At 40.5% G+C, this 25,396-nt stretch overlaps 1 protein-coding gene across 1 annotated transcript in view; it reads right to left on the bottom strand.

Moving 5' to 3' along the window:
• The window catches only part of NCALD (neurocalcin delta), a 30,500-nt gene extending 9,000 nt beyond the window's left edge, over window positions 1–21,500 (bottom strand). The window contains exon 1 of the mRNA XM_006897161.1: window positions 21,110–21,500. Within this exon, the coding sequence (XP_006897223.1) occupies window positions 21,110–21,487 (378 nt within the window). The 5' untranslated portion in view covers window positions 21,488–21,500. The remainder of the gene's footprint in view (window positions 1–21,109) is intronic.
• Window positions 21,501–25,396: the final 3,896 nt, after the last annotated feature.

Genomic DNA, 25,396 nt, shown 5'->3' with positions numbered 1-25,396 from the left:
GGTGGAGGGACAACGCAGGAGGGGAAGGCCCTCTATGAGATGGATTGATTTGGTGACTGGGGTAATCAGGATGGGTGTGTCAGAGGCGGTGCAGTTGGCGCAGGATAGAGCAGGGTTTAGGGCTATTGTGCATAGGGTCGCTATGAGTCGGAAACGACTCGACGGCACATAACAACAACAACAACATGGACAATAGCCCTGAACCCTGTCCTATCTCGTGCCATCTTCCGCTCTGACACACATAAACCACTACTGCAGTCATGATGTCCAGCCGTCTCCTGAGGGTCTTTCTCTCTTTTACTGATCCTCCAACTTTCTAAACATGATTTCCATTTCCAAGGAATAGCCTCTCCTAGCAGCATGCCCGAAGTATGTGAGACAAAGCTTGGCCATCCTTGCCTCAAAGGATCACATTGGCTACACTTATTCCAAGACGTATCTGTTTGTTCTTTTGGTAGTCCATGGATAGTCAGTATTCTTCTCCAACACCACAACTCAGAGGCAGCAGTGCTAGAGGAATTTATTATGTAAAAAAGAAGCCATCACTATATCCTTCTCCATAAGTTGAAGAGTTATAGAGAGGTAGATAAAATTGTAACTGGTAAAGAACTTTCTTATGTTCAGAGATGTTCAATGGCAGACTCTTGTTGTGTGCTGCTGAGTCACAATGAACTCATAGCTAACCCTTCAATGGGTTTTCAGAGACAATAAATCACACAGAAAGACTGTGCTCATCCATCTCCCACGGAACAGCTGGCACGTTTGAACCACATGTCTTTGGGATTGCAGCACAGTACTATTAGTTATATTAGTTTTCCTACAAAGTTTGTATACATTGTGATTCACACTATTCTTCATTCACATTGTATTTCATACATTAACTCCCATGCAGTATGTTTTATAAAATTAAACACCATTGGATCTTGTCCATCATTACTCTTGTCTTTCCAGGTCTCTGCCAGATCCCTCCCATTTCCTTTACCAAATTTTCAACCCTGTGGTTTCACCCCTACCCAGCTTGTCCCCTCTGCTCCCACACTTTGCCCCCTTGGGTTCCATACATGTTTTATTAGTTATCCTTTTATTTTTACAATAATGGTCTTCTGCAGTATTTGTCCTTATAAAACTGAGTTAGTTCACACAATATAATTCTCTCCAGAAACAAGTTTTTGGACATGGAAAATATCTTAAGGTTGAGCAATCACATGTTGAGGATGCTGTTAAGAAGTTATCCCACAACAGTTTTTAGGAAAAATCAGTCTTCCAAAAGAGATCTCCTCATCAAAGCAATTTGAGAACTTTAGCTCTTTCTGGAAGCCACAAGGCACATGAACATACAAAAGACTCCGAGAACTAGTTCAGTTAGGGATTTGCTTGTTGCACTTACAGTCCATCTATCATAAATCATCTTTGAGTTTGTGCAACAAATATTCCATAAACTTTTTCTGCACCATGGCTGATCCTTAACCCAGCTTCCTTTTCAGTTGAGTTCTAATCCATGTCTTTTTAATCAGACTAGATAAACCACAGTGTTTTTCCAGGAGGATTAGCCTACCAATAGCTCTGAGTTTCTTCATGACAATGACACTGTTTTATTCACCTTTGCATGTTTGGGAGTCCAACACTTCATTCATTCACACATATTTATTGGCCACATATTTGGCACCAATAACTATGTTAATATCTTTAGATTTGAAGAGAGAAAAGCCTAGTTCTTTCCTCCAAAGAGCTTACAGTAAGGTGGCAGAAAGGGACAGAAGTAGACAAATACATGAAAATGAGAGTAGAAAGCATTGCTCCTGTCAAGGAGGAGTAAAGGGGGTGAAGTCTACCCTCCTACTTGAAATAAACAAAAAGAAAAGAAATGACAAATCTTGTAAGAGAATGCTTTCCAAGGCACATTGCACTAGGAAGTGAAGGTCAGTGGTCTCTGAGGAGCCAGAAGCAAAATTAGTAATTCCTATGATTTCTCCACTCATAGACATATTTTCATTTTCAGCAAATTATGACTGACATTAAGAAGAATGGGAATCTCAGAATATTTTGTGCTCATGTGAAACCTATCCATAGACCAAGAAGCAGTTGTCTAAACAGAACCTCTTGGTTTAAAGTCAAGAAAGGTGTGCTTCAGGGTTATATCCTTTCTTTACACCTATTTGAGGAAGCTTTGGTGGCCTAGTGGTAAGAAGCTGCATTGCAATCTCAAAGGCGTGCAGTTCCAACCCACCAGCTGCTCTTCAGGAAAAAGATGAGCAATCTCCTCCTGTATGATTTATTGTCTTTCAAAACCTGCTGGATGGTCAGTGATGGGTCAGTTCTGTCTCTATGGTACATAACAACACAACAACAATAAATATCTATTTAATTTGTGTGCTGAACACTCCATTATTTTTAAAATAATTCAAGGGGCTGAACTATATGAAGAAAAATGTGGCATCAGGATTAGAGAAAGACTCATTAACAATTTGCATTTTTGAAGCTAACAATCTTGCTTGCAAAAAGTGAAGACTCGATACTGATTGAAGAAGTTCAAAGACTCTTTAAAATGGATTACATTTCTACATTAAAAAAAAAACACACGAAAATCCTCATTCCTGGATCAATAGACAACATCATGACAGATGAATAAAAAGATTGAAGCCCACAATCAACACCTTTGGTATCAGCAGTCAAGAAATCAAATGACATGTTGCATTAAAGAAATCAGCTGTCAAAGATCTTCCCAAAGTTCTAAAGAACAAGACATTTAAAGACTAAGGTGTGTTTGATCCAGTGCCTCCTATGCATGTGAAACTTGGACAATGAATAAGGAAAGCAAAAGAAGACTTGATGCTTATGAATTGTGGTATTGGTGATGAGTAATAAATATCCCACGGACTGCCAAAAGAACAAACCTTGCTATCTTGAAGGAAGTGCAATCAGAATGCTCCTTAGAAGCAAAGATCAGGAAATGTTGTCTTACTTGTTTTGGACATATTTTCAGGAGGAACCAATCCTTAGAGATATCATGCGGGGAAAGGCAGAGCATCGCTGAAAGCCAGGAAGACCCTCAATGAGATTGGACTGACACAGAGACTATTGCAAGGGCTTTAGCTTGATGGGGATCATGAAGATGATGCAGGCAGGGCGAGTTTCAGATCTGTTGTTCAGAGTCTCTGTGAGGTGCGTTTGACTTGATGGCACCTAACAACAGCATAATTGCTCCAACTTGCTGATTTTTTTTGTCCATCATGGTGCATGAAGGGAGAATTACATGTAGCCTAGTGAACTCAGTGAGTTGAGAAGATGAACTTGCGAGTCTAGAGAGATCAAAGTAGCCAGAGTTTGTGCGAGAGGAAAGAGAGTTGCACAGACAGAACTTCAAGGTTCTGCAGAGGGTCCACCTTAAATACCCAATTAAATCAGGGTCTGCATGAGAGGAAACTAATCAATGCTGGGGAAGCAGTAAATAAAAGGATTAGAGGGAAGAGTGCCTGGTCCTCACGCAGAGCCAAGAAGAGTAACTGTTCTCAACACACAGACAAGAAATCTTCAAGACTCAGAGGGAACTAAGTACTCAGAAAGGTCCTTGTCTCAGTAGGGAAGGGGATGACTGATTAGCCTACAAATTGGATACAAAATCACAGGCGTTATCTAATATATCTCAAAAATAAGACCTAAAAGTAAGACCTGGAAAGTTTAAGCTTTTCCCAAATAATGTTGTTATGCCTCAGAATGAATCTCAATAGTATCTGTAAAGATACAGAAATATCCAGCACCCAACACAGCCGAATTCACAATGTCTAGAATCCAATAGGGAGCTCTGGTGACTTAGTGCTAAGGAATTATGCTACCAACTCAAAGGTATGTAGTTTGAATCCACCAGCTGCTCTGCAAAAGAAAGATGGGTTATCTCCTCCTGCATGATTTACTACCTCTGAAGTCCTGCTAGAGAATCAGATCTGGGCTAGCTCTGATTCAATGGTACATAACAACAGCATCGGGGCGGGGGGGGGGGATACCAGGCATACAAAGATACAGGAAAATGCAGCCTGTAAGCCATGGAACAAGCAGTCGTAAACTGATAAGGATGTTAGCGTTAGCAGAAGGACAGTAAAATAGTTAGTATAACTGTGCTCCATTTGCTCAAAAAGTCAACCATACAGAGTATGTAAAATAATCCAAATTATTAACTGAAAACGACAATGTCTGAAGCAAAAACACAATGCGTGGAATTAATGGCAGAGAGGACCTCATAGTAAAAAAAAATATTCATGACTATAAAGATGTAGCAATAAAAAGCATCCAAAATGAAACATGTTGGTGCTGTTATTGTTAGGAGCCATTGAGTTGTGTCCAAACTCACAGTGTCCTCATGTACAACAGAACAAAGCCATGCTCGATCCTGTGCATTTTGCATGATTTCTGCTGCCCTCAAAGCCACTTTTGCTGTCACTGTGTAAATCCAGCTCCTTGAAAGATTTTCTCTCCTTCACTGACCTTCTACTTCTGCAATCATAATAGCCTTTGCTGCTCACTGGTCCTTCCTGACAAAATGCCCAATGCATGTGAGACAAAAATCTCACCATCCTTGAATTTAAAGAGTTTATCAGGGCACTATAGAAAAGCTTCATATGTGTCTAACTCTATCTTCATCCATATCTATCTATCTATCTATCTATCTATCTATCTATCTATCTATCTATCTATCTTCTACTTATCATCTATGTAAGGCCTTAAAGGAGAGGAGAGTGGGTGCCATTGTATATTTGAAAATACTGTTGCCCCAAATACTCTAAACTTCATGAAAGCCATAGACATAAACTAACAAGAAAAAAAAAACCCTCAATCTAATAAAGAAGCTGCATGTGTAACTCTAGAGTCAAAGAGCTCCATGGAAAATTCCACCAAACATTTAATCAGACAATAATACCAATTCAAACAAAGTCATGTAAAAAAATTGAAAAGACAAGAGTAATATCCAAATCATTGGTATGGCTAGCATTGTCCCGACATTAAATCCTGATATTACAGTCCATTCTATGAGGCCAATTTTGTCTAATGCAAGACATTCCAGGAAAATGAAAAACTAATATCCCTCATGAATATGGATGCAAAAATTCTAATAACATTTCTGTCAAATCAAATCTAACAATACATTAAAAAGATAATTCATCATGATTAAGTAGCATTTATCCTAGGATTGCAAGGTTGTTTCAGCATTCAAAAATCAATCAACTTACCATGTTAACAAATGGAAAAGGAAAAACCATCAAATTACTCCATGAAAAAAAAAGTTGATGATATTCAATGTCTATTCTTGGTTAAAAACCAACAAAACTCTCAGCGAATGAAGACCAAGAGAATTTTCTCAACTTGAAGAAGGGGCATTTTATGAAAAGGCTATGTCTAACATTACATTTACTGGTGAAAAACTAACTTGAAATAAGACAATATTAGTGTATTGTCAGAGCTCTGTGGCCTCATGACAAGAAGCTGTGCTGCAATCCCAAAGGCACACAGTTTGAGGCCACCAGCTGCTACATGGAAGAATGATGAGCAATCTCTTCCTGTGTGATTACTACCTCTGAAAACCTGCCAAAGGGTCATCTGTGGGTTGGTTCCGTCTCAACAGTACACAACAGCATCCATTGTGTTAGCCCCCATTGGAGGCATGGTCTTTAGCTATCTTAACTGCAGACACAGGGTCTTGCAAATCATCAATAGCTATGGGAACAATATAAGAGAATGTTTTCCATACTGGTGGTGGAGAGATGGTGAAGAGATTGTGGCACTGCTATGAAGAGACTGTGGTAACGTGTAACCACAGGTAGCCTTGGAGTTAAAGGTTTTGCTTGCTGGATGATTGAAGGAAAAGCTGACTTTTAACTGTTTGGAGATAAAGTGTGCTGGATAATTGAGGAAACCAGAGGTACATTTGTGCTGCTGAGCCGAACCTAGACATTCATTAAATGAGGAATTGTGTCTTGTTAATCTGGCTTGAGACTGCTGGACTAAACTTGGAATCGCATTGTGTGGTATTCTTTGTCTTCCTCCATTCCTCAACCTATTTCCCTAAGAAACCCTGCAACTGTGAGTTAAGTCTGTGAGCCAAGTTGCAATGAAAACTGGACTCAATCATTGAAAGAAATAAAAGTAAGAGCATAGGAGGTGGTATGCCTGACAATGTAGCTATTTGTTTAGTACTATGGATGTTATTGATGGGGACAGTGCCCCTTTATGAAGCAGGCAGAAGTCTGACTTGGCCACCCCTCTATTGCATCTGCTCCTTTTACCTTTAGAATGTATGGACAGGAATGATAGGTGTGAAAATATTAGGGAGGCCTATTTAATAGTTCTAGTGATTGCCTAGATACAGAGATAGACAAGGAGGGAGATATATTTGACTTGATAGAGTAGATGGTGGGCTTTTTGGAGAGAAGATTATGAGTTTACTTTTGGAATGCTTTCTTTGAAGTACCAATGTAACATTCATGTGAGATGTTAATTCACTGTTGGACATATCAGTGTTCAAGATTGGGGATGGAAATAAAAATCTGGAAGCATTTGATTTCTTTAGTCATAAATTGGGGCTAATAATGTTATTGTAAGAATAAATAAGATCACCCAAGTGCACTTGGTTGATAGTGTTATGTTCACCATAACCTGTGAACATTACCTTATTTGGAAATAGGGCCTTTGAAGTAATTGAGCAAAATGAAGTAATTCTGGTTTAGGGTGGACACTAACGGAATGAAGGATGTCCTTAAAGAAGGCAATTTTGACAGTGACACACAGTAAGGAGAATGTCATATGATTGAGGCAGTAATTGGAGTGATGTGACTGCAAGTCAAGAAATGCAAGGATTGCCAGAAACCACCAGATGCTGAGAGAGACAGACATAGAATAGATTCTTCTTCAGACTCTCCTGAAAAACGCAACCTTACTTTTGGACTTTTAACCTCCAACCTAGTTTGTGATGAATAAGTATGGAGGAAAGGAGAATAAGCCTTGATGCACACCTTTCTTGATTTTAAACCATTTGTATTCCCTTGCTCTTTTCAAACAAAAGCTTCTTGGTCTAATTATTGGTTCTTCTGTTATACCTTTCATATCAGCACAATTTAGTGTTCTGGAATTTTCATTCTTCTCAGTGTCAGCCATAATTTGTTATGGCATATAAAATGCCTTTGCATAGTCAATAAAACACAAAGAGACATCCTTCTGATGATCTCTGCTTTTAGCTAAGATCTATCTGACATTAGCAGTGATATCCCCAGAGTCACAGTCTCTTCTAAATACAGTTTGAATTTCTGGCAGTTTTCTGTCCACATACTGTTCTAGCAGGCTTTTAAAATAATCTTTAGTAAGATTTTACTTGGATATGATACTAGTTGTATTGTTTGACACTTTCCCCATTTTGTTGGATCGCTTTTGTTTAGAATGGGAACAAATATGAGTCTCTTCCAGTTGGTTGGTCAGATGGCGGTTTTCCAAATTTTCACATAGACTTGTGAGCATATCCAGATATCTATCTGTTTATTGAGGCATGTCAATTGATATCCCGTCAATTCCTAGAGCCTTATTTTTTCCCCAAGGTCTTCAGTGAAGCTTGAACTTCTTCCTTAATTACCATTCATTCTTGATCATATGATGCTTTTTTTTTAAATGACATAATTAAGTCACTTTTATTTAAGGGAAACTTAAGAGGACTGTGCAAAGTTAAATTCCATTATTAAATACACATAAAAGTAACATGTATACTTGACATCAAAGCCACAAAGTTAGCTGATTACAGGACAGAAAGAACTGGCAAATGGGGAAGGTCCTGCTGTGTAGATGTTAAACACCTGCAACCTTGAGGAACAGGACCAACGATACAGGGCCAGAACCTAGTTACTCATCACTGAAGGCTGAAAGTACATTCGTTCTCAAACCCGAGGGTGTCACATCTTTTCTGTCAGGTGGTGCCAAGGTTTGCTGGGAGCCTCGGTGCCTCTGCGCCATCACCTGAGGCCACCAGCCCAGAGACATGGTACAGACATGCAGAGACCACATTAAATCAGATCCAGGACTCCAGGCGACCTGGAGGAAGCCTTGCCGGTCCAGAGGCTACCACTAGCATGACCTGGAGATGGTGAGGGCACAGGGTGTACTCCTTCATCTGTCCCTGTCCCCACCTCAGCTCACCCTGGTGAGGCTGCTGTAATACTTTTTGAAATGGTTCCGTGTCAGCCAATGATTAGTACAATGACTGTACTAATACTGTTCCTTTTATTTTCTTTTTATGCTTCCTGGGTCATTCAAGATTTTGTCCATAGTATCTTTCAATACTATATTCAGTGTGATGTGTTGAAACTCGTGGTTTGAATTTATTCTTTAGTTCTTTCACCTTGAGAATGCCAAGCAAGTTCTTCTCTTTTTTTTTTTTGCACATTTTGTTATAATAGTTTGCTTTGCCTTCTCAAGCTGCCCTTGGAAATCTTCTAGTAATCTCCTTTATTTTAGCATTTCTCACTTTGTTTTGGCCTCTCTACATTCAATATCTATTAAATCTGTATGCTGAATAAATAATTTGAAAAGCTGGCATCAGAATTTGAGAATGTGGCATCAGAATCAGAGGAAGACTAATAAGCAACCTGCATTGTGCAGATGAAACAACCTTGCTTGCTGGAAGTGAAGAGGTCTTGAAATACATGCTGCATTATATCTTAATGTCTGAACAGCAAGAAAACAAAAATTCTCTTAACTGGACCAATAGATGACATCATGACAGATGGAGAATGTTGAAGTTGTCAAAATCTCATCTTCCTTGCATCCATAATCAATAGCCTTAGTACTAGTAGTCAAGAAAACAAAAATTTCTTTTACGTCGTGAAAATCTGTTGTCAAGGACCTCTTCAAAATCCTAAGAAATAATAACATCAGTTTGAAGACTCAGGTGTACCTGGTGCATGCTATTGTATTTTCAATTACCTGCTATGCATCTGAAGTTGGACAGTGAATAAGGATGACAGAAGAATTCACGCCTTTGAGTTGTGTTGATGAAAAGGACTGAACATTCCCTGGACTGTCAAAAGAACAAACAGATCTGTCTTGGAGAAAATAAAACCAGAGTGCTCCTTAGAGACAAGGATGGTGTAACCTCTTCTCACGTACTTCGGACGTATTATTATATTAGGAAAGGCCAACCTGTGAGAAAGATATCGTGCTTGGAAAGGTGGAGGGTTCAACAAAGAAGAGGAAGACCCTCAGTGAGATGGATTTACAAAATGACTGTATCAGTGGCATTAAGTATTTCAGAGATGGTGAAGATAGCACTAGATAGGGCAGGGCTCAGATCTGTTATTCTTAGAGTCGCTATGAGTTGTAGTCGACTTGACAGCACCTAAGAACAACAATAGTAGTTTGTAATTTGTTACTGCAGTCCTAGGAAACCAAGATAACATGCATAGCACTTGTTACAGAGTCCATTGCAAGCACTGAACCATGACGTTTTCCCATAAAGAATAAATAATAAAGGAGAAAAGTGAGGAACTCTGCTTTGAGAAGACTCATATTTAGGGAACAGTGGAAGGAAAGAGACTAGAAAGGAGCCAGAGAGAGGTAGGTGCCTTTTGGCATTGCATTAATGTTTGCCAGATGATACTTGGTGCTTGCTACATTAACGTAAACTTGAAAGGTACAGTGTGACTTGTGATAATAAGTTGTTGTTGTGTACTGTGGAGTTGGAACTAACTCATAGCTAAAGAGGCAGTGAATCACATGGGAAGAGACTATTTCTCTTCATATTTCTCCTGCAGAGCTTCTGGTGGATTTGAACCAAATACTTTGGGTTGGCAACATAATTTTTAGAGTAATCCCTTAATAAGAAAGGGCCACATCAAGCCCAACCAATAAGCATGAAGTTCTAGAGGTCACCAGTGTAAGCAATTGTCTGAAAGGATTTTCTCTAGGAAAACAAAAAAAATCTAACTTAACATTCCAGTCTAACATCTGTTGTCCACATTCATAATTGAGAAGTAGGCAAGAGTTTGAAGCTGAACTCCCAGGGGTTGAATAAAAATGGAATTGAAGCTCTTTCCTTTTTTTTTTTTTTTCAGAACCAGAAGAGTACAGTGTTTTCAGTCTCCAAGGAACATATTAATAGTGACATAGTGTCTATGACACCAATTTAGAAAGCCCTTTGGGGGAAATGCAAATGCCACTCAGGAAATGGTTCTGTAAAAATACAAAGAAATCTCTCTAGTTCTTATTTTGATCTTCTGTGGTACAAATACTCACAGGATGGCTGTCTGAATTGGTCACAGCCTTGTATTCTCCTACTCAGGTGGGACTATCTGTGAGTTTGTTTGTTGCTCTTTGATGACCATCACCATCATCTTCCTTCCCCATTAGGTTACTCAATGGATTACCAAAATGCAAAGCAAAGGAAAGCCAAACCAAACCCCTGGCTGCCTAGTTGACTTTGACTTATTATAACCTCCTGTGTCAGAAAGTAGAAGTTATTAATGTTATTATTACTGTTGTTATGTGCCATTGAGTTGAGTACAACTCATAGTAACACAATGAATAAGATCTGAACAGATTAGAATCTTGTCTTATCCTGTGTCATCCTCATAATTTCTGACAAAATTGGGCCCATTGCTGCCATCACTGTGTCAATCCATCTCATTGAGGGTCTTCCTCTCTTTTGCTGCCTCTTCACATTTCCAAGAATGATGTCCCTCTTTAAGGAATAGCCCTCCTAATAACATGCCCAAAGTATATGAGGCAAAGATTTACCATCCTTGTTGTCAAAGAGCACCCTGGCCACAATTTCTCTGAGATGTTTGTTTGTTCTTTTTGCAGTCCATGGGATAGAACTTTGTTTTCCTCCCAGAGGGTTTTCAGATTGTAATCTTCACAGAAGCAGTGGCACTCCTGGGTGACTTTAAATTGCTAATCTTTAAATCTAACAGCAGCTGGTTGCAAAGAGCTTACACAACCAAGGGATCTGTACTATATGGATAGATAGATATTACTCACCATGAATTGGATCACAAAGCGAATCTTTTCCCATCTAGCTAAAAGAAACAAAACCAGAATCTCCTTTGAACTACCAATACATTGCTATTCTGGATTGAACTGAGTTCCATCAAAATTTGTGTCAGATTGTCTAAGGCATAATTCTCAGTATTTTATCAAGTAATTATTCTCCATTTTGTGATCCAATGTAATTAATCTTTGTATTGTAAATCCTAACTTCTGTGATGTTAATGAGGCAGGATTAAAGGTAGTTATGATAATGAAGTGAGATACAATCTACAGGAGTACATTGTACCTTGAGTCAATTTCTTTTGCAATATAAAAGGAATTAAAAGAAGTGATAAAAGTGACTGACTACTACCAAAAAAAGAGCAGTTGGGAGCAAAACTCATCCTTTTGGCCCAAGGTCCCTTTGCTGATAGTCTCCTAGACCAAGGGCAACATATGAAAATATTCAAAGGATGCTAGGCCCACAGATATTGAAGAGGTGACCTTCCTTGTGTTCTCTCTCTCTCTCTCTCTCTCTCTCTCTCTCTCTCTCTCTCTCTCTCACACACACACACACACACACAAAGTGGCAGAGAGAGAGAGAAGGCCTTCCCCTAGAGCCACTCTGAATTCAGACTTTCAGCTTTCAGAACAGCAAGGCTTTAAATTTATTTGTAAAGTTATCTTTTACATTATTTCTTTTAGAAAAACACTAGATAACTAAGACAGCTCCCAATCTCATTCCCTCAGCTTACATTCAGTGATAATATGTAAAAATGTAGACAAAAGGGTATTCTGAAGTTTCCTTGGCCTTCATGAAAAGAATCAGTTACCAGCAACAATAACAAAGTTCAACAGGCAGCAGAAAACAAACGCTGATGAGGTTGTAGAGAGATTGCAATTCTTATTCACGGTTGATAGGAATGTAAAATGATGCAGCCACTATGAAAGGTGGTCTGGTGCATTCTCAAAAAGTTCGAAATAGAAATATCATTTGACCCAACAATTCCATTTCTGCGAATATACTCTAAAGAAACCAAAACCACCACCCAGATGTATCACACCTATGTTTCTTGCTGCAATATTCACAATAACAAAGAGATGGAAGCAACACAAACACCCATAAACATATGAATGGTTAGAAAAACTGTGGTACATTCAAACAATGGAACATTAAGCAGCATTGAAAAATGATGAACTCTTAAAACATTAAATAAGATGGGGGAGCCTGGAAGACATTATGCTAAGTGAAATTTCTCAGCCACAAAAGGACAAATACTGCCTAACACCACTCTTATAAAACAGGATGGGGAGAGAATGAAAAAAAGGATAGATAATTAACACCGTATTAGAACAGATGATGAGAAAAACTGTCTGAAAGAAATATATGATTAGGCATTATCTGCATGACAACAATCTGGATTGGAAGGGATGCATTGTGGGGTGAGCTGGAAGAGGGAGGTGGAAAGGGGAAAGAAAATGTGCAACAATAAATACAGATACACAAAGAATCTCATTGGAGTTTTGGAACGAAACATGTCTGCTACAAAATAAATTTTTAAATATTTACCAAAAAATATCCGTTAACAATGGATCAAAATTATTTATAGTTAGAAGAAAGTTATATTGTAATACAATGGTTATTTGATCAGTAAGGGCATTAGAAGTAATAATTAATATTAAAATAACAAATACACTAATTACAAACATGAAACATTAAAAAGAAATGGAGGGAATGCATAGTCATGATAAAAAAAAATGGCTAACACAAAACAACTTCATGAAATAGCATATGATCAAGAAGCAATGGTAATAAAAGGAGACATTCAAGTTGTTCTGAAGGAACTGGCAAAAAAAGAAGATCTCAGGAATTGATGGACTACCAATTGACATATCTCAACAAACAGATGCAGCCCTGGATGTGCTCACCAGGTTGTGATAAGAAATCTGAAGGACACCTACCTGGCCAACTGATTGGAAGACATCTATATTTATTCCCATTACCAAAAACGATAATTCAACAGAGTCTTGAAATTACTGAACAATATCACACACAAGCAAAATCTTGCTGAAGATTATCCAAAAATTGCCAGACCAGTACATCAACAGAGAACTTCTAGAACTACAATCTGGATTTAGAAGAGTTAGTGACACTAGGGATATTATTGTCAATGTCAGATGTATCTTGGCTAAAAGCACAGAGTATCAGAAGGATACCTATTTGTGTCTTATTCACTCTGTAAAGGCATTTGACTGTATGTATCACAAACTTGCGCTTAACACTGAGAAAAATGAGATTCCCAGAACATACGATTGTTCTTATAGGAAATTTATACCTAGACCAGAAAGCTGTTATCTAGACAGGGCAAGGGAACACTGCATGGATCAAAATCAAGAAAGGAGTGAGTCAGGGATGTGTCCTTTGTCCATGCCTTTTCAATCTATATACAGAACAGGTCATTTGGGAGGCTGGACTTTATGAAGAAGAATGTGGCATCAGGATTAGAGGAAGGATTAGAGAAAGACTTATAACATGTATTTACTGCAGTAGGTCGTGTCCTTCAATATGGATTGCATATCAACACCAAGAAAACAAAATTTTAACCAGCGGGCCAATTGACTGCATCATGATATATGGAGAAGAGATTTTTCCTCTTGCTCAGATCCACAATCAGTACTATTGACACTAGAAGTCAGGAAATCAAAAGACTAATTGTCTTAGGAAAGCCTGTTCTCAGGGACCTCTCCAGAGTGCTAAAGAGCAATGATGTCAGTCTGAAGACAAAGGTGTGGGTGCTCTAGGCTGTGGTCTTCTCAAATGCATCTGAGAGCTAGACAATGACGAAGGATGACAGAAGAAGAACTGATGCCTTTGAGTTGTGGTGGAGAAGAGTATTGAACATGCCATGGACTGCCAAGAAAACAAACAGGTCTGTCTTGGAGAGTGTGAAACCAGTTTACTCTTTGGAGGCTAGGATTTTGAAGCTCTGTCTCACATACTTTGGGCATATTTCCAGAGAAGACCGTCCTTGGAGAAAGACATCATGCTTGGAAGGGTAGAGGGTCAGCACAGCGGAGGAAAACCCTCGCTGAGATGGACTGATACGTGACTGTGTCAATGCATGTAGGTGTGTCAGGGATGGTGAGACTGGCTCAAGACAGGGCAGGGTTCGGAGCTATTGTTCAGAGTTGCTATGAGTCGTAATCAAATGGATGGCACATTACAGCAATAAGTACAAATATTTCCAACCTTATGTCAAAGCAAGTTCCTTGAGCCTTGCTATGAGTAAGTCACATTAAATCACTGTATTCATTTTCTATTGAAGCTGCAAAAAGTTACCAGAGTCAGGGGCTTAAAGCAACACAGTCTTAAAATAAAACATAAAAACCAACATTGATATAACCATTTTACAATTCTGGAGGTTAGGAATCGGAAATCCATCACATCAGTCTAAAACCAAGGTGAATTCAGGACTTTGTTCCTTCAGGAGTCTCGGGGGAAATCTGTCATCGCCCCTCCTGCATTCCTGTATGTCGTCCTCTTTATCCATGTGCAAACCCAGCGACAGCAGATGGAGTCCTCTTTCTGCCATAAATCGGCAATATTTAGGCTGCTTGAATTCCTGGATTATGGGGAAATGTGGGTTCAGCAAACAATTCCTGCACTGACACTTGTAAAATCAAGCTATAGGTTTTGTTGTTGTTGTTGTTGTTATGTGCTGTCGAGTCACCTGCAACTCATAGCAACCCTATGGTTTTTGTTTCTTTTTTAAATTTTTTTATTATTTTTTGTGTGTACTGTCCAATTGGATCTTACTGGTACAGGAGGAGAGTGCCCATCCTCCAGCAGAGCATCTGGTGGATTTGAGAACCGCATACCTCTGGGATTGTTGTGCAGCTTCTTGCCACTAGGCCACCGGAGCTCCCCCATAGAGACCCTATGTACAATAGCCCTAAACCCTGCTCTATCCTGTGCCAATCTTACTGACTCCAACACACCCACCCCAGCTACCCCAGTCACTGAATCATTCCACCTTATAGAGGGTCTTTCTCTCCTGCGCTGTCCCTTCCCCCTCCTGAGCACATTGTCCTTTTCCAAGGATTGGTTCCCTTCTTGCAACATGTCCAAAATGTCAGACAAAGCTTCAGAATCCTTGCCTCCAAGGAGCAGCCTGGTTTAACCCTCTCTAGGTTAAACCTGTTCATTTTCTTAGCAGTTCATGGTATATTCAATACTCTTCTCCAACACCATAGCTCAAAGGCATCAATTCTCCTTCTATCCTCCCTAGTCACTGTCCAGCTCTCTAATGCATAGTAAGTGATTGTATCAGGCTCACCTTAGTCTCCAGAGTGACATCATTGCTCTTCATTACAGGTTTTAGTCACATTAGTAAGTAAAATCCTAATTTAGGAATCTTCTCATTTACAGTTTGCTTTTGTTAGTTGTTATATTTAGGTTGTGTCAATTCAACTATGACCCATAGTGACCTTGTGAACAACATATCTGAACCCTGCCCTATCCTGTGTCATCCTCTCACTTCCTAGCCCATTGCAGCAATCACTGTTTCAATCCACCTGGTCAAGGGTCTTCCTCTCCTTCACCGACCCTCCACCTTTCCAAGCATCATGTCATTCTCCCAGGAACATGCCTCTTCCTAGCAACAAGTCTGAAGTATGTGAGGGAAAGCCTCATCATCTTTGCCTCCAAAGAACACATCATGAGCTGCACCCTCTTCAAGACACATCTGTTTCTTCTTCTGTCAGTCCACTGGACATTAGTGCTCTTCTCCAACACATTTTAAAGGCATCAATTCTTCTCCTGTCATCTTCTCAGATGCATAGCAAGTGATCAGAAAGACCATGGTCTGAATCAGATGCATTTTAGTCCTCACATTGACATTATTATTCCTCAATACTTCAGAGAGGTCCCTAACTGCAGACTTTCCCAATGCAATGTGTCTCCTTATTTCCTGACTATTGGTACCAAGGGTGTTAATTGTGGATCCAAGTAAGATGAAGTTTCAATATTTTGCCCATCTATTATGATGCTGTCTACAGGTCTAGAATTGTTAAGAATCTTTGCTTTCTTGACATTGAGATGCAATCCACACTGAAGGTTGTGTTCTTTGATCTACTTAATCAAGTGCTTAAAGTCCTCCTTATTTAGAGCAAGAAAGGTTGTGTCATCTTCATAATCCAGATTATTGACGAGTTTCCCATCCTGATGCCACATTCTCTTCATAGAGTCCATCTTCTCAAGTAATTTGCTCAGCATACAGATTGAACAAGTATGGAGAGAGAATACAGCCCTCACACATTCCCTTCTTAATTTAAACTACACAGTGTTCCCTTACTCTGTTTGTATAACAGCCTCCTAGCCTAGCTATAGGTTTTGCATGAGGGATTCCCAGCCATGATTTGTTATGATCCTCACAGTCAAATGCCTTTGAATGGTCAATAATGCATATACAGACGTTCTTCTAGAATCTCTACTCTCAGCAAGGATCCATCTGACATAAGAAATGGTATCCCTGGTGCCATGGCTTCTTCTAATTCTTATTTGAACTTTTGGCAGTTCTCTATCTATGTACTGTTCTAGCCGTTTTTTAATGTTCTTCAGCAGCATTTTTGCTTACATGTGATAATAATGATATTGTTTGATAGTTTCCACACTCTGTTGGATCACCTTACTTGGGAATGGAAACAAATATGGACCTCTTCAAATCTGTTGGCCAGACAACTGTCCTCCAAATTTCCTGGCATAGACTAGTAAGCACATCCAGGGCTGACTCTGTCAATTTAAACTGGTCAATTGGTATCCATCGATTCCTGGGGCCTTATATTTTGCCATTGACACTCAGTAGACAGTGAGGCTTTAGTAGATACTGGCTTCCTTGAAACAAATACAGTACTTGCAAATGTTCATTCTCTTTAACTATGAAGACTAGCTGTGTGCTATTGTGTTGGTTCTGACTCATAGCCCCTGTATAAGGCAGAGCAGACTGCCACATAGGGCTTCCTAGACTATAATCTTTATGGAGCAGATGTTGTTGTAGTTATGTGCCATCGAGTCATTTATTGTTCATAGCAACCTTAAGGATGTTAATGCTGAACCTTGCTCTATCCTCCGCCAGTCTCACTATCGCCAAACACAGTTGGCTCCATTGCTGCAGTGATTGCGTCTATCCATCTTGTCAAGGTTCTTCCACTCTTGCATTGACCCCCCACCTTTACAAGCTTGACATCAATCTCAAAAGACTGGCCTCTCCTGATAATATGCCCAAAGTATGTGAGATGGGGTTGCACCGTCCTTGCCTCCCACAAGCACCCTGGTTTCACTTTTTCCAGGACAGACATGTTTTATTCTCTTAGCAGTCCACAATACATTACTCTTCTCCAGCACCACATCTCAAAGGTATCAACTTTTCTGTCATCCTTAGTAATTTTTCAGCTTTCAGATACCTAGCAAGCAATTGAAAAGATAATGGCTTGAATCAGGCTCACTTTATCTTTAGGCTGACACCACTGCTCTTTAGTAATTGGATAATCATTGGAATGTGGAATGCACCAAGTCTGGAGCACATAGTCAGGTCTTTTCTCTAGTGGAGGGTGGCTGCTGGGTCTGAACTGTTGGTATTTCATTTATCAGCAGAGTGCATAACCACTGTAATATCAGGGCTCCTTCACAAACCAGCAAAAACCAAGAAATACAAAGGCACAAAGCTACTTCTGATAATGACATGGCCTAGAGTGAGGGCTTTCAGAGGAAAAGAAATAGAATGAGAAATTCAGTGATTCATCCAGAATAATAGCAAGCAGGGACATTATCACTTGAATGAGAGAGAATAGATGAATTGCTAGTTTGCAAAGTAGCAGAATAGAACAGGAAAGCCTTTAATAGGAAAATAGTTCTAAATGTAATCTAATCTCTCTGGGGATTTGGAAGTCACCTCAGGATGCTGTAATATTTCCTCATCTGTGGTTGTGAATGCTAATCGTCAGGATGTAAAGCCATGGAGACACGAGATAAAGGAAAGAGAAAAGGGAGGGCCAGAGGCTTCCAGTTTAAAAAAGCATAACTATGCAATATGTGCTATTGCAGTTAGGAGTTCTGCTGGTCCAATGGTTTAGTTAACCCTTGTAGTTGGCTGTTACCTAAAAGGTCAACAGTTCAAACCCACCATCCTGGTCCAAGGGAGAAAGACGTGACATTTCACTCCCATGAAGACTTCCTGTTGTTGTTATGTGCCATCAAGTCAACTATGACTCAGAGCAACCCTACAAAGAGTGGTTCTGAACCATGCAGTATCCTGAGCCAACTTTATCATCTCTGACACAGGTGAACCCATTGCCAAAACCACTATGTCAATCCATCTCATCTAGGTTCTTCCTCCCCTGTGCTGTCCCTCCACCCTTCTAGGCATGATGTCCTTCTCCAAGACTGGTCCCCCTTGGCCACATGCCCTAAGTATATGAGACGGAGCTTCATTATCCTTGCTTCCAGGGAACATCCGGTTCCAGCCTCTCCAAGACAGGCCTGTTTGTTCTCCTGGTAGTCCATGGTGAAGACTTAGAGCCTTGGAATTCCTTTGACTTTTACTTTGTCCTATGACTACCAAGTAGTATCAATTCAAAGGCGGTCGGCTTGGCTTTGTTCTTTAATCTTTATAATTATGACCCAGAAACTCACTAAGGCCCTGTCACTGGGCCTTATACTTATACTTTCCAGTATTTTACTGGAAGAAAAGTCCTTCATCAGTACAAGCATGTCTTGAGTTTTATGATGACTTTTTATATTCCCTCATGAACTGCATGTAAGTTGGGGAGACTGGGTAATGTCTGCTGGCTTCTTTGTGCCTTCTCTACAATCGTGCACTGTCTTGCAAACTGGGTTCTATACCACAGGGACAATGTCTCTTTTCTTCTTTATAGTATCTCTTTCCAGTGCCAATTACTTCTACCAGTGCTTTCAACTCAATTCCAATGCATAGTGACCCTCTACTGAGTTTCTGAAGCTAGAAACTGAAAACAAGCCAATTAACATTAGGAGAAGATGAAACAACTTGCAGCATATTGTATGATTATTATGCCACCATTATTATCACTAGTTGTAGATGAACGAATTCTGATCGTGGCTCTGGTGGCTTAGTGGGCGAGAAGTTTCCCAGGTTCAAAGCACTATGTGTGAACCCAGATGTTCTGGGGATGAGACCAGCTCTATAAGCCAAAATCTGTCTTCTTGGCTCCACTGGCTGCTGCCAGGAGCTTCCCTGCAGTGCCCCACTCATATGCCAATATAGTGAGCTGCTGTTGGGATCTGCCTTTTTGATGCTGCCCACCACTAACTCTTACTACCGGCTACAGTTAGGGCCCTACTGATCCCCTCTGGAAGTCATGACCTGGCACCCTAAGGTTTGTATCTTGGTTCCACCACTGCTGGTCTCACTGCCATTGCCACGACTATAGACTTCGATCTTCCTCCCTGGAGCTCTGCCCTGGTGGCTGAGGAGCTGAGCTGTTTACCGAAAGGCAAGATGAGAGAGAAAGATGAGCAGTCTTGTCCCTGAAATTTATAGCCTCTGAAAATCCACTGGAGGGTCAGCTTTGAGTTAGTTAGGACTCAGCAGCAATGAAAAATAGAGAGAGACCACTTCTACAGATGTGTGCTGATTTACCACTGACAGATGCGGTCAGTGCCACGTCTCTTCTTCTGTTCTGTTCAGGGGATTTACTCTAGCGCATTATTTGAGGGAATAAAACAGTGACTTCTACCAAAATAACAGAGTTCAGCATTCCACTGTTCCTACCTCCTATAGGGCAGGCATGGAGTCAAGATTCCTGTTCTTAAAAAAAGTCTAATAAAGGTATAAGCTGATGATGGTGCATTGACGGATCTTTATGACCACACTCAGTAGTGAGCATAGCCACATTTAGTCTTGAAATAATCACATAAAATAGGCAAATAGCACCATAGTGCTATTTATAGTTATAAAATATAAATATACAGCATATTTAAAGTTCCATTTTACAGATGAAGCTATCAAGGGTTACTTATGTGAACGGACTTGCTCAAAATAACAAAAACAGTGAGTGAAGGAGCCAAGATTTAAAGCCAGGTGAAGTCTGATCATCCACCACTACTCAAGGGGCTTCATTCACCACTACTCGAGGGGCTACAGACCCCAAGGTTCCCATGGCAACAAGCAGATGGTGTGGCCAGCGCGAGCCTGGCCAAGTGAAGGGCATAGTTTCCTCTGTCAACGGTGGTGACTGAGCTCAGGCAGAGTGTAGGCTCAGGGATGCCAGTGCTTTTGAATCTTTTTTTCCCCCCCAACTATTTTTTGCTGTTGAGTCAGAACCAACTCATAGCTGACCTTCCAACAGATTTTCAGAAGCTATTACCTCAGGAGGACATTGCTCATCTTTCCTTTGCTCCCTGCCCCGAGTAGCTAGTGGATTTGAATAATTTGCCTTTGGGTTAACAACTCCCTACTGACTAGACCACCAGAGTTCCCTTTTGATTTTTTAAGTGAAACCAATTAATCTGGATTTTGATGTGTCATCTCCCTTTTTCATAATGTGGTTTCTTTTCTTTCTTTCTTTTTCTTTTTTAAAGTAGGTAGCTTCCTCCGACATACTTTGGACATGTTACAAGGTGCGATCAGTCCTTGGAGAGGGACAGATCAAGAAAGGAAGTTCTTAGATGAGACAGATTGATTCAGTGACTGGGGTAAAGCGGTATAGACAATAAGAATGGCACAGGATAGATCAGGGTTTAGGGCTGTTGTACATAGGATCACTATGAGTCATTGGCAATTCAACAACAACAATAACAACAGGTCAAATAAAATGGCTTGGTGGGTCAACAGGGTGTGCTGGTGGCCTAGTGGCAAGGGGCTGCGCTGCAATTCTAAAGGTACACGGTTTGAATCCACCAGCTTCTCCATGGGAGAAGGACAGGCAATCTCCTCTTTTGCATTTAACTGCCTCTGAAAACTCATCAGAGGGTCGGCTATGGGTTGATTCTGAATAGATGGTACACAACTACAGGTAACAGCTTGTACACCTTCCAGTTCTCACTGGTGATTCTTTTTGAAGGCTTAGTGTTACATACCTGGACGATCTCTAGCATTTCCGCTTTGCTGATGTAGCCATTGCCGTCCAGGTCATACATGCTGAAGGCCCATTTCAGCTTCTGCTCCAGCTTCCCCCTGGAAGTCACGCTCAAGGCTATGATGAATTCTCTGAAGTCTATTGTCCCATCGCCATTGGCATCAAAGGTGCGGAAGACATGCTCTGCAAATTTGGAGGCATCCCCGTAAGGGAAAAAGTTCCCGTAAATTTTCTTAAACTCTTCCATTGATAAGTGTCCACTGGGGCAGTCTCTCAAGAAGCCTTTGTACCATTCCTGGATCTCGTGCTCTGTGAAGTCTGTGCTTTCAAGTAAGTCCTGCATGACCTCCGGGCGCAGCTTGCTGTTCTGCTTCCCCATCCTGGCGGCAAAAATTCAGCTGGAGACAGAAAACAAAATAGATAGAATTTTTAGAGCTGTGCTTTTATGGCACCGTTTCTAATTTACGATTGCCTCTTTGAGAAAAAGGGAAAAGTAAGCTGTCTTCTAGCCCAACAATATTGTCTAGGTTTTGCAAGGCAGAATTAAGTCACACACAATGAGATGAAGACAGGCAGGAGAGAATGCAGAGCAGAAACACTAATGATCAGGAAACTAATCTCGTCTAGAGAGCCAACCTAGAAGCACAGATTGATAATGCAAGTCAGTGAGTCAGAGAAACAGGACACTTGAGAGAGAGCGAGAGCAGCAGAGATAGGAATAAAGATAAAGAAAAGGGTGTGAGCGAGCTGTTGCTATTGCTATGTGCTGTCAAGATGGAATTGACTCACAGCTGATTCTCCAGTGGGTTTTCAGAGGCTGTAACCAGGATGGGAGGAGGTTGCCCACCTTTCTCCCTCAGAGTATCTGGTGGACTCAAACGGGCAGTCTTTGGGTTTGCAGCACAATTCAGGAAGTTCTGGTGGCCCAGTAGTAAGGAGCTGTACCAGAAACCCAAAGGTACATGGTTCGAATCCATCAGCTGCTCTGTCTGAGAAAGCTGGGCAATCTCCTCCTGTGCGATTAAGTGCCTCTGAAAACCCCTAGGAGTCTCAGCTGTGGGACAGTTCCAGCTCAATGGTATAACAACAGAGCTCCCTCTGAAACAGTTGGTTTTGATTTTTTTATAATCCAAGAGCTTAAGCCTGATCAAAGAATACTGGAGTTGACAGCATCCCTGACTCTGAGAGCAGAAGACTCAGATAGTGCCTGCCTATCACTGCCAACTATTTTGAAAGGGATCATAACAGGAGGTCCCAGGTAGAGTAGAAGGAAAATATGAAACTAAACTCAATATTAAAAAAAAAAAAGACTAGGCAGATTATGAGACGGGTGGGGTACAGAATGTGTTGGAGTTAACAAAGTGGCACTAAATAACAAAAATAGGATTTACTGATCTGATCAAGACTGGTGGAACTACTGAGATTATGGCCTTTGTTGTTGTTGTTGTTGAGTACTGTTAAGTCGGAACCAATCCATAGCTGACTCACCTGCAGGTTACAGGAGGAGGAGGCAGTAAATCGTACAGGAGGAGATTGCCCATTCTCCTTCCACTGAGCAGATGGTGGATTCGAACAGTGCGTCTTTAGGATTGTGGTGCAGGTTTTTACCACTAGGCCACCAAAGTTTCCTAGTTACCATTTAAGACACTCCTGTGACACTACTTTCAGCCACATAGTTGGCAAGCCTATATGATGGACAATAGGGAGGGCGCTCGGTGGCCTAGTGCCAGTACAAAGGCACACAGTGTGAATCCACCAGATGCTCCATGGAAGAAAACTGGGCAGTCTCCTCACATGTGAGTTACTGTTTCTGAAAATCTGCTAGAAGGGCAGCTATGAGTCATATGTGACTCGTTGGTGCACAGTAATAAGGTAAACAGTAATACCAGAGAGAGGTATGCACTTCCTAGAATACCAACCATTCATGAGTAAATGGTAGAACATTCCCAGAGAGCAAGATAGGAAAGAAGGGCAAATGGAAATGATAAACACAGAGAGGAGGTGGGAAGAGTGCTCTTACATTGTGTCACAGTGTCAGAAAACACAAGGGGTGCAAAGAGTTGGCTTGAAAAACCAGTTTGCTCCTGTAAAGTGTTACCCAATGACAAGAAATGGTTTTTGTGGTTTTGTTTAAATACTGAGGTTCTAATTGTTGCTGTTGTTGATCTCCTTCCAGTTGAGCACAACTCAGAGAGACCCTATGAACAAAAGGCCTGAAGCCTTTCTATCACCATCAACATTTATCAAAGTCCATAGAGTTTCAGGAAGTTGTTTAGGACGTGGATACCACTCCTGCTTCCGAACCTGCCATAGAATGTTATTGGTTGAGTCGCCCACGATGTATAGCAACCCTATGTACAGCAGCTCTGAAATGTTCCCTGTCCTGAGCTAGTCACACTAATTCTGGCACACCAACTCTAATACAAAGTCCAAAGCTCTGATGCAGCAATGACTAAGCATCTGTTTGCTAACCAAAAGAATGGTGGTTCAAAACCACCCTGGGGCTGATAGGAGAAAAGAACTGAAGATCTGCTGCCCTGACAATGGCAGCCTCATGCTGGTTCTCGTCTGTCCCATAGGGCCGCTGTGAGTCGGCATCAACTCAACAGTAACAAGACTTAGGTCTCTAGGGTCTACCACAAATAACATTTGGTGAACTGCCAAATGAATGGGAAAAAAAAATGATTAAATAGACAAATGATTAAAACATGGAAATACAGAATAGTGTTCTTAGAAAAGGAAGCATTTTGCCCAATGGGTGGGGCCCTGGTTATTGGAATGCCGTTTGATACACTAAAGAGAGCTGGTGGTTAAGACTTGGTCTTACAACCTCTTGAGTTGAATAGTCTGTATATCTGTGTGCTGCCCTCTAGAAATACAGATTCCTAGAGGGCAGTGTTTGTACTTGTATTGCTCGAGAGTCTCTCATATTGTCTGTAGTTCAGGGCACAATGAGCAATCCACAGAATCCTTGTCAATTTTAAGTCCATTTGTTTTATTTTCTGAGTCCTGCATTTGGCAGCAGAGTCTGGTGCGGCTCCAGGCACCTCCTCAGAGATGGGAAGACCAAGTTTTCTTCCTATTAGCATGACCAGCAGCTGGCAGGATGGAGCTAACTTTCAGAAGTCCCTTTTTATGGAAATCAAATAAACATCACCTTATGCAAGAGCAAAATTAAACTGGAATTCCAAAGGGAGTCCAAACAATTTATCAACTAAATATTCCAATAACTTTCACTTCCTCTCATAGCCTGCTCCTCCATGCCTGGAGGGGATTAAAAAAAAAAAAAAGCCAAGTTAGAAAGACTAGTTTATATTAGAATTTTAAAACTGTCATTTCGTTGCTAGGTTGGCAATTTGCCCAAGGCAAGAATTCAGAAACATGAGGTAATACATAATACATGGGTTTACAGAGCTCCAAAACATTTTATGGAATTTAAAAGTCATTTTTGCGTCTTCCTTTTGGGGAATTCTTCAAAATATAGTTCTTTGGTGTGGTGTTTGATCAAATCACCAAATCACCAAGACTATGGCTTAGTTAAGTGCAAATCATCATATATTTGGTCTAGGGGAAAAGTACTATTTCAATATTTAAATCTTCTTGAAACAATGCTTTACTTCTGTGGAACTATAAAGCACCATCTCTTCAAAGCCAAACCTCAGCTTCTTCCCCAGTGTTTAAAAAGTGCTTCTCATTTGTTAGTTGTTTTTGCACCAGAAACAAATTGCCTCAACATTTTGGCTAAGTCTCCCACTGAGACTGAACTGTGTGCAGTTATGTCTCAGTAAACAGTAATTAAACCACATTTGCAAATTCATTAGCTCAGAAAGGCCATAACACAAACAAGGCAGAACATCGAATAAGTTATTGGGAAAGCGGGTGTTTGTCATTTAGCCCATAATTTGTTTCCATAAATAAATTTTAAAAAATCCTTCAAAAAGTATCATGACTGAACTTGAGCAAGCCACCTGGACTTGGTTAGATTGTATAACAAAATTCTCATGGGATATGTGATAGAGTTTCATTCTTGGGGGCAGGGGAAAGGCAACAGAGGAATGTCTGACAATACCTTTTTTTCCTAGGGAGGAATTTCAACCTGTTTCAGATGAAAGGGAAAACTCAAACCAAAAACAAAAGTAGGGAAATGTTACAAGAAAAAAAACGCTTTTTTCCTAAGTGACAAAATTTGCTAGTTATCTTTCTATTTTCACAATAATGGTCTTATGCAGTGTTTGTCCTTATGAGGCTGAGTTAGTTCATTGAACATAATGCTCTCCAATCTCTCTCA

The sequence above is a fragment of the Elephantulus edwardii genome, unplaced genomic scaffold (assembly GCF_000299155.1).
Source record: "Elephantulus edwardii isolate Elephantulus edwardi_28Jun2011 unplaced genomic scaffold, EleEdw1.0 scaffold00202, whole genome shotgun sequence".
NCBI lineage: Eukaryota > Metazoa > Chordata > Mammalia > Macroscelidea > Macroscelididae > Elephantulus > Elephantulus edwardii.
The sequence above is the reverse complement of the archived record's forward strand: the minus strand, read 5'-3'. Positions and strand labels throughout refer to the sequence as shown.